Below are 15,430 nucleotides of genomic sequence, written 5' to 3'. Positions count from 1 at the left end.
TAGTGGATATGTAAATACACTCAAAAGTACCAATAGATTTTAAGTGTACTTTTTAAAAAAATCCTCACCTGAGGGTATGTTTTGTTGTTTTTTAAAACTGATTTTAGATATACTTTTTAAATGATTTTTAGAGGAGAGGCATAGAGAGATAGAAACATCACTGACTGGCTGCTGCCTCCTGCACACCCCCTACTGGGGATCAAGTCTGCAACCGGAGAAGCATGTGCCCTGAACGGGAATTGAAGCAGTGATCTCTTGGTTCCTGGGTTGATGCTCAATCACTGAGCCACACTAGCCTGGCTTAAATCTGGACTTTAATTAGCTTCTCCCAATCCAAAGAACAATTTTTAGAGACAGTAACTTTGAAGATAAGATATAATCATCACAAAGACAAAAACTCGCTAAAACTCATGGTGAAGAAACAGTCTAGATAAAATACTGGTGTCTCACCCAGTTGGCCAGATGACCTCATGGTGAAGGACACAGATCTGGTGCATCTTTCTTCCACACTCTGCACATTCAACAAACCTGGAAATAAAAAGCCAAAATATCTAAAGACTTGAAATAGTTTTTAAAAGTTTTTAATTTTTTATTATTTAAAAAAAAAAAAAAATATCCTTATTGATTTGAGAGGAAAGGAGAGGGAGAGAGAGAGATAGAAACATCAATGATGAGAGTCATTGATCGGCTGTAGCCCACAACCCGGGCATGTGCCCTGACCGGGAATCGAACCCTGATTGCCTGGATCCTAGGTCGACGCTTAACCGCTGAGCCACGCCCGGCCGGGCAAGTTTTTAATTTTTTAAAAGCTCTTTATTATTACAGGTAGAGCAATTTTCAAAAGAAATTAAGTTCAGTTATTAAATGTGACAATTTTAAATGTGACTATGGGAAGAAGTAGAAAGTGAAAGATCACTAAGCTGAAGCTTCCAAATGAGTCCGACACCATCCTAGCCATTCTAAGGGTGCCTAACATACTGGAACACTTCAGTGCCCCGAAAGGCCTCACCACAGAGGTAGGGACTTTGAACTTGCTTCACCTGGGCCCATGTAACACCAACGGTTACGTGCTTTAGTGCGCTGTAAACGGATACTAACTGTAATGCAGACATCCGCATTTCTACCATCTATGTTAGCTGTATGTATGCAGATTCAGCCCAAGAACACAGAATTATCCCACTGGCCACGCAAAGCAAGAAACTGAAAGGAGGGCAGGTTCAAGTGTACTGACTATTCAGGAAGAATGACTTACAGTTCAGGATCCAGTGTGTCATTTTTCCTCTTGGAAAACTGTTCTTTATTTATTGTACTAAAGAGAAAAGAGGAACACAATGAGAAAAAGTGACACAGAAAGATGAGCGCTCTGACCACTGTCCTATCCCAAGGAACAAATCTCATACTGTAAGTGGATTACTTAAACCTGAGAATATCCTGAGGATACACTGAAAGCAGGTACATTCTTGGCTCCCACAAAATGCATGTTTACACGGAGGAATGCCTGTGTTTTTGGAAAGGGCTTTATAGTAAATCCAATTCTTGTAGGAAATGGAGAAGGTAGGAAGAACTAGGAACGGGAGGTCATCCTTCATTTCCTTTTTAAAGCTCATCTGCTACTCTTAGTGTTATGTATTTATGCCTTTTAATAGTTTAATGTTCCTAGACTGAACTATGAAAGACGGTGTTTATAGAGGCAACTAATCCACTATATAAAAATAATACTCATTTTTCAGGAAGTCTAGTTAAACAACTTTTTATATTCATAGAAAATTTCAATATTAAGAACACGTATTTCAGTTTTAAAGGGTAAAAATTCCTTATTTTATAGTATTTATTTTAAAATTTTCACACAGCCTCCCAGCCCTCCAGAACTGGCACATCACACTCGCGGCCTCACACCACACTCACAGCCTCACAAATACAGAGGCTGGCACTCCTATCATTCTCTATCTAGAACACACTTCAGAGGGCCAACTGACTACTGCTTCTTCCTCACAAAAAAGGGGCCCCCACTGTTTCCTACTAGTTACAGGCTAGAGATGCACCTCTACATGGCCTACGACCTTGTACTCTAAGTGTACTGAAGATCGGCAGCACAGGCAGGCCCTGCTAGTAATACAGACTCTCAGGTCCACTGCACTCCTACAGCATCGGAAGGGGGTTTCTAGACTCTTCAAAGTCAGAGGTGCACTGTCCTAAGGTTTAGAACACATGGTAAGACACTCAACAGTGCAAATAGTAAGGATGCCTTCCTGTCCTGCATCAGGGAAACCCAGCCAGAGTCCTGACTTCCTGGTTTAGCCAAGGGTCAGAAAATCTCCAGAGGGCTCAAGGGGACCCAGTACCTATACCCCAGATTGAAAGCTGACTCTACTATATTGTACTTCAATGGTCATTAAAGTGCAACTTCAAAACTCAATTTGGAAAAATTAACCAGTTTTTCAAAGAAGCCCTATTTTACTAGTAACATAACAATTCTATATTTTTTGGAGTGTTCTGAACTGCTTCTGATTATTATGGGTTAAACAAGAAAAGAAGTTGAAGAATATTAGAAATACACCGAACAGTATTTTCTTCCTAAGACAGTTCAAATTTGAAATACAGTGTCTAACTAAATCTCAGAGATTAGAAGTATGCTGTGGCTCAGTGATTCGATCCCTGGCCCCAGTAGGGGTGCGTGCAGGAGGAAAACAATTGATGTCTCTTTCATCACATCAATGTTCCTCTCTCTCCCCCTTGCTCCCTTCTACTCTCTCTAAAAATCAATGGGAAAAGCATCTTCAGGGAAGGATTAACAACAACAAAAAAAGTATGAGGCGGCAGTTCAGGATATGTTTGAAAACTTTTCCTGGCATTTAACAAAAAGTAAGAGCCTGTAAGATCGCAAAAGCCTAATGAAGTCTCTAAGTCACTCTAACAAACTACCAAAGCCCTAATGCTATTTAATGATATTCACAATTATAGTGATTCTGTATGATTAACCTAGATGAAAAGGCTGTAAGGTTTTGTTCAATTCCCCTCAAATTCAAAACTGTTAATAATGATGTCCTTTGCCCTACGACTTTTCACTTTTAGGAAAGAAGCTAACTGCTTCCTTTAGAATATATCTAAAATGACCACCCAGGGCCAATGCAGTCCCTGAGAGAAATGCTCTCTGTCTGTGCTGATCAATATGGCAGCCACTAGCCATAGGACTTGATATGTGGCAAGTGCAAGTGAGAAACTTGCACTTTAAATTTTATTTACTTTTAAGTAGCCATCTGTGGCTAATGGCTGCCATACTGGACAGCATAATCCAAGACCACTTAGAAGCCTGAGCATGATCACCTGGCAACAAACAGAAATAAGACGGCGCTTTCTAAAACAATGCAGCTACTTACGTTTGAGGCTGGGAAGGGTCATCCCCCAAAGAAACGCTCTCCCCTTGGATTTCATTGAAACACTTCTCACAGAAATGATACCTGTCGGCAAGAAGGCCATACTGAGGTGAACTGTTCCGTCCACACAACACAGCCCAAGCCAAGCAACGAAGCCACCAATCACAGCAGGCCAAGGAGGGGGACGGGAGCAGAGAGCAGGTCATCAACGGCGACAAGAACATTCAATGATGCAGATTTATGGGCCCCACAGTATGGGTTTTGTTTTTTTTTTGCAATCAAAGCCAAGTGCAGACAACGACAAGCATGAGGGAGAAAAAAAAACACAACACAAAACACACAAAACAAACGAAGAAATGAGGGATTGCAGGACAACAAAAAAACATAAATGCAAGACAAGACAACACAAAGCAGAAAGCCAAGGCAAAGCACAGATTAGCATTAAATATCTCAAATGGGATCACAAGCAGCATATGATTACAGCAAATAAAGTTTCACTTACACAGACCTACACCCTTCATTTTAGTAATTAATGCTAATTGATACAAATAATCAGAAGGAAGGGGGATCAATATACTGGGGAGACAATAACTGCTCCCCTTTTACCTAAATAGCAATCACACACTTCTCCCACTTCCAAAAAATAAAAATACAGCACTGGGCACAACTTATCCAAAACCAACTGTGGCTTGGGAAAAAATTTTCTTTTTGATCCCAAGGAAGCCACATAAAAAAATTGTTTTTCAATGAAAAGTTTGCTCAAGGAGTTAAATACTGATTGTAACCATCAACTGATATAGTTAAAAAGGCAAAAGGAAGGCAGTGGTGTGTGCAGGTACTGATTACATGTTCCTTGGTACAAAGATTACAAACACTGTAGACTGATGATAAAAATCCAAATATAGTATGAAATGTTAAGACTGTAGTATGAGAAAAATCTCATGCTGATTACTTGCTTTTCTGAACCTAAGGTGCTCAAAACTTGAGACCCACTTTTTCCAGGTTTTAATGAGTAAAAAACTATGGACACTAATAACTACAAAGCACTAAGAGAGCACACCTAACTTTTTGTAAATAAAACAAAAAGTTTAAGTGACACTTTCAAAGCTAGAAATGCATCTGTAACACACAAGTTCTGCAAAAAACACCCCCAAGGGACTGGTTTTACTAAAAAAGTAAAGTATTAACCGAGCCTTGCTATTTTGCGTCAGAGCCCAAAGTAAACACTCCATTACTGAAGACAGGAGACAAATCATGTTTAAGATAGCTTAGTGAGTGCAATTTTTGTAACTATAGACATTGTCTGGGCAGGGGAAAATAAGGCAGACATGCCTAATTTATTAGAAACCTATCACCCACTGTCATATGCAAATCTCTGTCAGTTAGCAGTCTGATGCAGAGCTATTTTTGGAGGTGTTCCTTTTTATTTGTTTAATAGAGGCAAAACAAATACTCTGGAATCCTCTATCTTCATATACTTCAAAAACAACTACTTAGGGATAAGGCCATACACAAAAATGAAACATTTCCAAAAAGATATAGCTGGTTAACAAACTTCTGATTAGAAGTTTTCTCGGTAGTTTTGGGGAAAGGAGGAAGCCAGCAGCAATTTCATGGACAAGTAGAAAGACTTATTAGTTTGAAAATCTCAGTTCTGCTGGAGGCTGTAACGAGCTGTGAAATGACAGTGGAAAGAGAAGTGGGGCCTGGGATGTAATCCCATCTATGCCACCAACTCACAAAGTTGCTTAACTTCCTAAGGCCTTGGGTTCTTGCCTTTTATATTTTTATAAACCAGGGCCCAGACATCTGACACAAGGCTACTTTGTGCTAGAAAACTGTGCAATTCTACAAAGGCAAATTGCAAAACCAGAACTTGTGCTGTACAGTTGTTTTCAGGCAAGTTACACATGAACCATGACCATATGTGTGTTGGTCCATCTGCATGCACTCTCTGGACACATGGACCATGGGCCACACACGGTCGAACTTACCTGTTCTGGTAACTATAGTACGTGGCATCACGAGGGATTGTGCATAACTGTTTGCCATAGCAACAGAGTGTCTGTGGAGAGAATTCCAACTGCAAAAGAAACCATTCATTAAATAGTACACAGGCCGAAGGACAAGCTAGAATATTTACACTGGCAAATCAAAACACAAGTTAGTGAAGTCTTAATCATAATGGGCTGTTTCCAAGACAGTTCACAGAACTAAAACCATTCTAATGTATTATTGCACCACTGTGAGTAGTCAGCAGTTATATCCTCCCACCACTTACCAAAAAACTCAACAGGACAAGAGGAGCTCAACGTGAATTGGTATGCACAGGTAAGTCAGTACCTGACAGGTAGTATGCACAAGTCCCTACTCCAGATGAACTTATAATCTGATGATTAAGGATTCTAATTAGTCAAGTTTTCAACACAATTTTTATCTGTGCAAAAATCTTACCTTTCTGCCACAACAATATCCAAGGCTTTGCATGACTGGGTCAATTTCTTGTTCAAAGACCTCAGATAGCTTGGAGCAGTATTTATATACTCGCGATGTTTTCCGATTATATAACCAGGCATTGTTGAACATAAGCCAAATGTCATCCACATACTGCCAGGGCTCCTGATACTGTCCAGTGTCTAACTTCCTCTTGATTGTAGAAAGATCCATGGGGCTCTTCACAATATCAAAGTAATCCTAGGACAAGTGACACCAAGCAACATTACCAAAGTATCAGTATATTTAAGGTGGATGGCCTCTCTTCCTATTATCAAGTTTCCAGGTAATGTCAAGTCTTTGACCTGTATTTCTAAAGAGTTGACTGATATCGAACACTAAATCATTAGTCCACAGAGACATGAAGCAGCTCAGAGGGCAGAAAAGATAACCGAGCCACCAGATTTCCCACACTGCAGGCTGATGGGCTACTGAAGCAATTCCAGGTGCTTTACCAATCAGTTTAAAGATCCTTAACATTTTAGTACTAGATGAGACCTACAGATAAGGAAACTAAGTCCAGAAAACATCAGCGATCCACCTAAGGCCACAGAAAAATATAGGGGGGGAAAGTTCCTAATGGATTTCCACCCTTGAATCACTCCCCTGCTTTGTTCAATACCACTTAACAGCCTCAAATGAAACCTGCTAGGAGCCTGGGGTAAGGGCAACTTTAAATTAAAAGCAGATAAAGCTAATTTGGGTCCATCTTTTCCATTGTCAACTATGGCTACTCCAGTGTTAAACTGTATGACCCAGGAACCACAGGTATATATCCAAGAGAAATAAAAACATACACCACACAAAAATTTGTATGCGAATATTCCTAGCAGCACTAGTGTCAACAGCCAAAAATGAGTAAACAACCCGAATGTCTAACAAATGAATCGGTAGAGGAAATGTGGTATAGCCACACAAAGGAACATTGCTGGGCCATTAAACAAAATATTGACTCTTGCTACAAAATGGATGAACTCTGAAAACATTATGTTAGGTGAAAGAAGCCAGTCACAAAGAATCACATACTGTAGGACTCCATTTGATGAAATGCCCAGAACAGACAATTCCAGAGACAGAAAGCACACTTATGGTGGGTTAGGGATAGTGGTAGCAGGGGTTGTGAGGGAAATGGGGAGTGACTGCTTATGGATATAGGGTTTCTTTTGTGACAGGGCTGATAGAAATGATCCAAAACTGACTGTGGTGATGGTTACACAATTCTGTAATTACACAAAACCACTGAATTGTACACTTTACATGAATGACTTACATAATATGTGAATTATATCCGAATAAAGCTGTTAACAAATTAAAAAACAAAATCAGAAGAACCACCATATACTTACAGGGATTCCGAGAAGCTGAGGGTCCACAGGTTGACGAAAGGGAAGGGATTCTGGATCCTGTCGGTAAAGTGCCTCCAGTGTTGGCATCAGCGCCTGACGTAATTCTTCTGGTTTGAAAACTTAAGAGTACATTTGAAATTAGTTATCAATTAAGCAAAAGAAGAGAAAAAGTTCAAAAAGTTCTAGTCCAAGCTATGAAAACATCTTAAGAATCACAAAATACAAAAATGTCTCCAGTGTCCCCATGGAAGTATCACTAAGGGTGCACTTCCAATTCCTAATTCCTGGTTTGCTTGGGCAGCACCTTAAAAACACCATGTCTACTCATCTTTAAACACCTTTTATGGCTCAGCTAGTTTTTCAGTCAGAAATTTAGTTAAGATCCCCCCTCCCCCATCCTCACCTAAGGACACACTCATTGATTTTGGAGAGAGGGAGAGAGAAGCATAGATGTGAGAGAAAAATGTAGATCGGTTGCCTCTTGTATGTGCCCCATCTGGGATGGAACCCCCAACCTAGGTATGGCCCAGACCAGGAATTGAACCTGAGACCTAGGTATGTGTCCGGACTAGGAGTTGAACCCATGACATTCAGTGTAAGGGATGACACTCTGAACAACTGAGCCACAAAAGCCAGAGCAGTTAGGACGGTCTTGCCAAAGTAAAAAAAGAATCCCAAGCCTTCTAAAAATTTATGAAGACTTGTCAAAATAATATTCCAAAAGATACTGGTGATAGGAGGGGATGCTGTGAAGTAAGAATAAAAAGAACTCATTCACAACAGCAGTGTTTAACACTCCAGAAACTGGACCTGGCACTGTCTCATCTCTGAAGGTATCGGAAGCTCTCAAAGAAGAGTCCCTGAGGTTTCAGAGTGTAGGAGAAAGACATATTCACAATATTAATGGCATTGTTAGGTTTAAGTCTAAGGAAACAGAACTAAATTGTTATTGTTGGAATTACGGACTCAGTTTACCAAAATATGCTCAAATGTGTTTTCAGTATGTTTTGCAAAAGTCAGGGAAGAGTTGCAGGTGTGTCCCAAATGGAATCAATTTAAGCTGTCATTCAAGAAGCTAGTCATGAAAGGTCCTGCTCTGAGCTTTAAAAACACACTCTTGAGCACAGGCCTTATTTCTACTATTTACAAATTAATTTTATCTTTGGGAAGGTATACTTGTTAGCACTTCAAGCATTTTTCACCTCATTGTGGGGGCTGCCCTGAAAAAAAAAAACCAGACAGAGGGCTTTCTCTCTCATACTTGGTTGTATTCAAAATAAACAGAATTTGAGCAAACTTGTATGCTTAGCTGCTTTAAAGAGAGAATTCTAATAGTAAGATTGGGTTTGTTGCAGCCTACATTAAAACAACACCTCAATATATACAACCTTACTTTTAAATGAAAATAATTTTTTAACTCCAACATTTAACTACATCAATGGAACACTTTTATAAGCAGCATCTCCACGAGCCAAAAGACTCTCCCTTGAGCTAAGTTCTGCCTGTGCCACTGAAGGGGTCACTAGAGCCACAATAAGTTCTAGCCCTAAACTAGTTAGTTAATTTCTGTGGAAACTGTTTTAGTTTAACACTATGTTAAGCAGCGCTGCCTGGTCGACTTCATTTGTCAACATTCAGCAGAGTGCTTCAAAGAAGAGACTCTGCATTAGTCGACCTGGGTTCACGTACCAGCTGAGTAAGCTGGGGCAAGTTACTTGCTGAGCCTGTTTTCTCACCTTGTATAATGGGATCGATAGCCTCAGAGTTTTTGTGAAGTTATCAGATGAGACAATGCAGGTGTGTGGCATAATGCCTGGTACACAGATTAGTAATAAATGTTGTTAGTGCTATTTTCTGCATTTCAAGAATATTACTTAATTTCTCTCCTCTGTAAAAGACAATTTTGACAGGGTGTTAACCACCCAACCCTGAAGAAATGATGGGTATGACTGACCCAGTGATTCCAGGAAGCAAATATACCTTAAAACAAACAAATAAATAACTTCTTTTCCATCATTAGTTAAAGAGACCGGGCCAAGGGCTCCCAGCTTAATGAAATCAACATTAGAGTCCATCTCTGAGGTCCAACAAGCCTGATCCCATTCTTCCAAGTTCTTTGGCTTTTCCCTGCTTTCAGGAACACAGAGCCTGAGACTTACTCTTCTTCTTTGACTGTCCCGGAGCTGGAGACGACTGGGTAACTGACGTACTCGGCTGGTCTTCCTCCTCTTTTGTTTCAGTTTTTAATTCAGTGCCCCTCTCCTCTGTTTCTGTAGGTTCCACTTTACAGTCTTCTGCTTTAGTCTAAAAGCCAAGGCAAGTATTTTATTATTTCAAAGACATGCACTGGAAGCAGTAAAGATCACTGTCTTACGCCCCTCCCGTAACGGATGTATCTGATGACGCTTTTCTCAGATGGAAATCAATGAAATGAGATCTAATTATCAAAATACTTCCCTGTAACATGTTTAATTGGTTTCTAGGCCGAGTTCCTAACCAAGTAACAGTAACGGCTCACCTCTGGAACATCCGCGGGCTGAGTGTCTGCTGGTTCTGGCTGGCCGACTTCCATTTTGGCTTCCACTTTCACCTCCTGTAGAGGCTGCTTCTCAGAGACCGCCTGAGAACTCACTTCTGTGCTACTAGTAGACGGAGGGTTTGACACCTGCCCCTCAATGCTTACAGCTGGCTGGGAAAGCTAGGCAGAAGGAGGGGACACAAAAATTTTGCCAATCATACAACCAGAATTTAAGCTACACAATAAGGTGGCATGGCTAACCGGTTTCTAGGCTGGTACCATTCCACCCTTTTTCTGTGCCTTCACTTACTGCCCACTTCACCCCTGTGTAGTGAATCATGCTTTACTTATTTATTTAAAATCCTCACTCAAGGAAATGCTTGGAGAGGAAGCGGTGTACTAAATGCATTAGAGTCTCTCCCCTTGTGGTCCCCCTTATTATATGCCTTAAACCCACAGAATACAACATAAAACAGCATGGTCAGTATCAGACCTAAACAAAATCTCTATGCTAGGTAATACAACAGGAAAATGAAATAAAAAATGGTAGGGGAAGGAAGGAGGGAGGGAGGGAAGAAGAGAGAGAGGGAGGGAGGGAGGGAGGGAGGGAGGGAGGGAGGGAGGGAGGGAGGGAGGAAGGAAGGAAGGAAGGAAGGAAGGAAGGAAGGAAGGAAGGAAAAAGGAAAAGAAAGAGAAGAAAGGAAAAGAGTCCCTAACTACGAAGAGAGTCTAGGCTACCTGGGGTGACAAGAAGAGATGAAACAGCAGACAACACAAGCATGTGAACACCACAGTGGAGGTGAAACGATCGATCACACCCAAACCCGAGCCCCTGCTTACGGGAGTGGCCGGCTGCGGGGGCAGCAGCGGCGCGGTCGGGGTGGCGCCGGGCGCCGGCGCACTCTGCTGAGAGAGAGGCGGCTGCGGCTGGTCCGCTGCAGCAGCAGGAAGTGGAGGCTGCACTTGGGGAGCGAGCTGCGCTGGCGGAGGTGGCGGCGACTGCCTTGGGGGTGGATGCAGAGCCTGGGACTGCGGCCCAGGTGGCATGGCTGGAGGTGTAGGAACAGGGGCTGGAACTGCTGTTGCTGGTGGTTGCTGAGCCCCTAGGCCTGGGGGAGTGTGGTGAGGGGTGGGGGTTCGACTAGGTACGGGAGAGGGTGAGTTCTGATGCAGAGCTGGCTGAGGGAGAGGAGGACAGTGAATGTGGCTCCCTTGAGACCCTGGGGGCATTATAGGAGAGTTCACAGGGCAGGAAGAACTGGACATTTGTGCCTGTTAAAATGAAAAACATAATAAGGTGGCAATTAAGAGGAGAGTTAAAGTAATATTTACCTAGGCAGGCTATATGCATTTAAGGACACAAACTAATTAAACAGAAAATGGCAATGGATGCCTCCATTTAAAAATGTGATAAAAATCCTGTTATTAGGGGCGCAGCTTTGGATAATACAGTACAATTAAGTAAACTTTAAAAAATTTAGCAGAATGGCCTCAGTCACTGCAGGGGCATGGAACCGGTGAGTGTACACTGTTTTTTTGGCATTCCTGTGCTCTCTTCAGCTCGAGTTCTTCCTTCTGCATGGCAGTTGTCACTAAGATTTCATCTTAACATGTCCACTACTTAAAAAAATGGTTAAAACTCTCAATTTAACTTCTCTCCTAGTTTATAACAATTAACATAGCTATGCCACAGAGAAATCTCTTCACTGTTCCAAATACCACATGTCTATAACTGTTCTTAATAAAAACTTAAAAAAAAAATAAAATCATTTACTCGTACCCACTACTTCCTGCCTCCCTCCCTTCCATGTAAAAAACCTTGATCGGAGGTTCAAGAATCAGAAAACCAAGTAAGGAAACCCATTTATGAGACATACTTGAGACACTGGTGCTTGACCTCCAGATGGAGCCAAAGGCATATTTGTTACATTCATTCCCTGTGTTGAGAACGGAGCCTGGGGAAGGAACTGGCTCTGGCTGGAAGGCTGCTGCATTCGAGGCCCATAGCCCATAGGCTGCACAAGAAAACACAGCACCAAATTGCATCATTAGAGTCATTCTATTAGAGCAGCTGGAATCAACTGCTCTGGCCCTGCCGTGGGGAGGGTGGGAGAAGGTAGGAAAGGAAGTAGTGCAACAGCTGTCTTCATGCCAAGATAACGGAGGAAAGCCTCATAGTTTACCTAAACCCATTCTACAGAAATTACAAAAGGCTACAAACAAATTGATATACAAATGCACCTAGAACTCTGAAAGACTAGAGCAAATTGTTTCCTTGCATACTGTTTAAGCGAGGAGAGTGAATCAAAATTTCACAAGATCTTGCCCTAGCCAGTTTGGCTCAGTGGTTGGAGCATCGGTCCATGAATTGAAAGGTCCTGGGTTCGATTCCAGCCAAGGGCATATACCTTGGTGGCAGTCTCGATCCCTGGCCCTGGTCAGGGTGCATGTGGGAGGCAACCAATTGATAAAGGATTTTACTGTTCACTGTCTATTCTCATCTCTGAAACATAATCATTTAATCACGTGTATATTAGGGCCAAATACAACCGAATTATAGAAAGACTCTAAGAATCACTTCTAGTCAGCTGTTTAAGAAATGTGAGAATTTTTGTTTATGAAGTAGAAATAAAGAAGGAGGATTTTAAAATTGTCAGGTAAAGGCCAAAAGAGGTCACACTTACTGGGTTGAGTGTGCCAGGCTGAGCTAACTGTCCATGGTGCTGAAGAGGAGAGGTTTGCCGTGGTCCAATGGGGGGCTGGGGCATATTCATCTGGCCAAATTGATTTAAACCTGTGAATAAGTATAAAATATTAGATCTGAACACCTTCATGGGGCCAAAGAATAGAAGACAGAGTTCTTACTTCTGATTCTACATTATTTTACCAGGACAAATAAAGCAACCCATTTTCAACTGTGAATCAATCTGTATAACTCACAGTAGTAATAGGGCATTGTGAATTAACATAAATTCCATATTGGCCAGTTGTTTTTAAATGGATATTTGATCATTTCATGTCTTTTGCCCCTTGATCTGCCAGCCAGCCTGCTCTTCACCCTTCCCTTCCTCCCTGGGCTCCAACTCCAAAGGGTTTTCAGATTTCTCAGGCAGGTAATTATGATTACCTGGCCTGAGGCAAGAATCAAGGTAGCAAGTATAATCCTGTAGTACACCAGGGGCTGTTATCGACCACGATTAAATACATGGATTTCTTCTATAACTTACCGGGTTGTGGAGTCATCCGAGGCATCATCTGGTTTGGCACGCTGCCACGGATCATAGATGGATCAGGAAGGGGGCCATCTAGAGTGGAACAGAGAAATGGTTAGAAAAGCCTTTTTCAGCCAGGTTTCCTTCCCTTTAAAAGAAAAAATCCACAGAATACTTTTAGTTATAGCCTAAAGAATTCAGTCTGAATCACAAAACAACAAAAACTATGACTCAGGAACCTGAAGAAAGTATTAGTTCTGAAGTATAAAAAAAAATGCCTCCAAATGGTTTTAGTACATTCTTCTATGAACTATGGTGCCTTCAGTATGGACAGGAAAATAATGTAAAATCTTAAAAAAAAAAAAAAAAGCTATTACTTGACTAAGCCAGGTTTTTTGTTTTGTATGCAGCAGAATACCTCCAGACAAGGGCCACAGGTTTTGTTCAGTAACCAAATTTGATTGTGTACCCCAATAATGTGTTTTATGTACTGTGACTACTGACTTTAAATAAAATACATATTATAGCCCTGGAAGGCACAGCTGTGGTTAGAGCATCAACCTGTTTACTGAAGGGTCACGGGTTTGATTCCCCATTGGGGGAATGTACCTGGGTCGCAGGTTTGATCCCTGGCCCCCAGTAATGGCACCTGTGGGAGGCAACCAATCCACGTGTCTCTCTCACATTGATGTTTCTCTCTCTCTCTCCCTCCTTCCCACCCTCCCCCGCTCCTTTCTACTCTCTCTGAAGAAAAAAATAAACAAACTCAATGGAAAAAATATCCTTAGGTGAGGGTAAAGGCAGAATGCTTCTAGTGACCCAGCTCTAATCCATACACCCCTACCCAGTGTTGTGCACTCAAGCCTTTGGCACACTTGTGGCACACTGTGCTCTAAAGACAAACCCACAACTTCAGACAACTCTCAAATTTTGCTGTCACTTTTGTTCATTTAATAAAATCCCACAATTATGTAACTTGCTGCAATTCAAGTTATTAAGTTCATAAGGACTTACCACTAATACTGTTCCTAATAAAATACAAACCGAAAACAGAAGAATGCTGAACACTTAGTCATATAAATTTTTTTATCTGCAACTGTGCAAGACTTACAAAATTACATGTGTAACCTGTGTTCACTATATAGAAATTTAGAGACTATAGGAAACAAGAGATAAACCTCTATTAATAGTTTTAATCTTCCACATATGTATTCACATACACTTTATATAAAACAAAGTTTTCACGTAATATAAGAGGAACTTTTTCTCCTGTCAGTAATATGGATAGGTACTGCAAGCTAAATACCAGCAGGATCAGCAAGTTAGAATCAATGAATGAAAAAGACTAAGCACCTGAAACAACACGGAGGACTGTGGTGAAGCAGAGAAAGCACAACCCTTTTAAACAGGAAGCCACTGTTCTAGCTATAGATAGTGGTGTCCCTGGGGGGAGAGGGCCAAATCTGCAAGATCCTTCCATTTTTAAAGGAAGCCAGAAATTCAGATTTTAATGCAAAACCTTCTGATTTTTAAACATGTGAGACTAATCAAACGACAAAATAGAAACATAACCCTGCTGCCTCCATCTGGCTCAAGCACTTTTGCTTACAACTACAATGTACATGATTTTTCTTTACTGACTGCATGACATAAACTGTCATAAAATCTACTTTTGGCCTATTAGGTAACTCTTAATTTTTTATTTATCATAAACATCTGGGTGGAATGGGTCATTGGGGGAGAAAAAGGGACATTCGTAATATTTTAAACAAAATAATAATAAAAAAACAAATAAAAACATCTGATAAACATTTGAAGGAACATTTTGATGAGTTTTTAAAGTATTTATAGATAGCCCGGCTGGGCGTGGCTCAGTGGTTGAGCATCGACCTAGGATCCAGGCGATCGGGGTTCGATCCCCGGTCAGGGCACATGCCCAGGTTGCGGGCTCGATCAATGACTCTCTCATTGTTGATGTTTCTATCTCTCTCCCTCTCCTTTCCTCTCTGTGAAATCAATAAAGATATGTTAAAAAAAAAAGAAAAAAAAAAGAAATATTCTGTATAAAGTATTTATAGATAAAGAATACATGTATACATTTAAAACCATTAATTAAAACGTCCACCATTCACATTTAAATAAATACTCTCTTAATGCAAAATACACACACAGATTAGACAATCAAAAACCTTGTAAGACCCAACACTAAGTTATCCAGGAATCCTACCACCCCCATAAGAAACCAATGCAAACAGATTAATATTTATTTCTTTCAGAACTGTTTTCTTGGAATATGCCACAATTCAAAAAAATCAGATAATATATACACTTGGTCTGTCATCAACTTTCTCTTAAAGTTTTTATATTTTCAAATAATTGAGTCAGCTCCAACTCAACCTAATTAATAATTAGGTTTATCTTTTTCAGACTGTACATATATGTTGCTTATATTCACTTATGAACATCTTTCTAGGCCAATACATAGAC

At 40.8% G+C, this 15,430-nt stretch overlaps 1 protein-coding gene across 1 annotated transcript in view; it reads right to left on the bottom strand.

The window, feature by feature from the left end:
* EP300 (EP300 lysine acetyltransferase) overlaps positions 1 to 15,430 on the bottom strand; it is a 71,445-nt gene that overhangs the window by 10,859 nt on the left and 45,156 nt on the right. Inside the window, exons 11-22 of the mRNA XM_081128639.1 lie at positions 12,959 to 13,036; positions 12,416 to 12,525; positions 11,609 to 11,746; positions 10,572 to 11,003; positions 9,732 to 9,911; positions 9,373 to 9,517; positions 7,214 to 7,332; positions 5,829 to 6,068; positions 5,369 to 5,457; positions 3,378 to 3,458; positions 1,253 to 1,309; positions 451 to 528 (exon numbers count right to left, since the gene is read on the bottom strand). Of these exons, the coding sequence (XP_080984765.1) occupies positions 451 to 528; positions 1,253 to 1,309; positions 3,378 to 3,458; positions 5,369 to 5,457; positions 5,829 to 6,068; positions 7,214 to 7,332; positions 9,373 to 9,517; positions 9,732 to 9,911; positions 10,572 to 11,003; positions 11,609 to 11,746; positions 12,416 to 12,525; positions 12,959 to 13,036 (1,747 nt within the window). The remainder of the gene's footprint in view (positions 1 to 450; positions 529 to 1,252; positions 1,310 to 3,377; positions 3,459 to 5,368; positions 5,458 to 5,828; positions 6,069 to 7,213; positions 7,333 to 9,372; positions 9,518 to 9,731; positions 9,912 to 10,571; positions 11,004 to 11,608; positions 11,747 to 12,415; positions 12,526 to 12,958; positions 13,037 to 15,430) is intronic.

The sequence above is a fragment of the Miniopterus schreibersii genome (genome assembly GCF_964146895.1).
Source record: "Miniopterus schreibersii genome assembly, chromosome: 2".
NCBI classification, from domain to species: Eukaryota; Metazoa; Chordata; class Mammalia; order Chiroptera; family Miniopteridae; genus Miniopterus; species Miniopterus schreibersii.
The sequence above is the reverse complement of the archived record's forward strand: the minus strand, read 5'-3'. Positions and strand labels throughout refer to the sequence as shown.